The sequence below is a fragment of the Juglans microcarpa x Juglans regia genome, chromosome 8D (assembly GCF_004785595.1).
Source record: "Juglans microcarpa x Juglans regia isolate MS1-56 chromosome 8D, Jm3101_v1.0, whole genome shotgun sequence".
NCBI lineage: Eukaryota > Viridiplantae > Streptophyta > Magnoliopsida > Fagales > Juglandaceae > Juglans > Juglans microcarpa x Juglans regia.
Window position 1 is genome coordinate 21894521 of NC_054608.1, and position 942 is coordinate 21895462.

At 42.0% G+C, this 942-nt stretch overlaps 1 protein-coding gene across 1 annotated transcript; it reads left to right on the top strand.

Annotated features, from left to right (window-relative positions):
- Positions 1 to 217: 217 nt before the first annotated feature.
- On the top strand, positions 218 to 664 carry LOC121242279 (probable metal-nicotianamine transporter YSL5). Its single transcript, XM_041140166.1, has one exon. The coding sequence runs from the start codon at positions 218 to 220 to the stop codon at positions 662 to 664; it is 447 nt and encodes a 148-aa protein (XP_040996100.1).
- Positions 665 to 942: the final 278 nt, after the last annotated feature.

The window sequence follows — 942 nt, forward strand, 5'->3', positions numbered from 1 at the left end:
TCCAATAGTCCTGCAGTCAAGCTCGCTCTCGTTCACACATTTGATCATGCGATAGGTGATAACGGCGACCTTAATTAATGCTAAATAGCAAATAGGAATCCAGCTATCCATCGAAGTGGAAAGGTCCCATTATATAAAGCACTCCCAAGAGATTCAGCCTGGAGATTCTATCCTATTTCTGATTCTCAAGAGATCCGTAGCCAAAAGGAAAGAAATAATGGCTCAAAACGAGAGCGAGGTCCACATGGTGGAGAACGGCTATGATCCTGAAAATGAACAAAATAAAAATCAGGAGAACAAGAAGCTGAAGCAAGAAGTGGGAGTGTTGTCTATGGAGAGGTTATTTGAAGACCAAGAGGTGCCATCATGGAGGAAGCAACTGACCAGGAGAGCCTTTGCGGTGAGCTTTGTGCTGAGCATACTTTTCACCTTCATAATTATGAAACTCAACCTCACCACAGGTATTATACCTGCCCTCAATGTACCTGCTGGTCTCTTTGGATTCTTCTTTATCAAAACTTGGACCAAGTTGCTTCACAATTCTGGCCTCTTGAAGCAGCCCTTCACCAGGCAGGAAAACACTGTCATCCAGACCTGTGTTGTGGCTTCTTCGGGCATCGCCTTTAGTGGTATGCCTTCCTTCCGAGCTTCAATCATCTCTTAAGTATTTCTTTTACTTCAACAACCTCATTTAAATGAACTTAATCGTAGTTTTCCGGCATCCATGATAATGGCTTCTCCGAATGTGTTGGCAAACCTTAGCTTGGATTAAAATATCTCTTGTATTTTCCTTTAAAGCATATATGCAAACTGTAAATGACGTGTTTCACACCACCAACTGTTCAGATGGCCTACAACAAATGAGAGGGCAGCACTAGTCACTCAAGAGAGCTCCAATACCTAAGTTAGATAAACGTGATCTCAATATGAATATCTAATCAA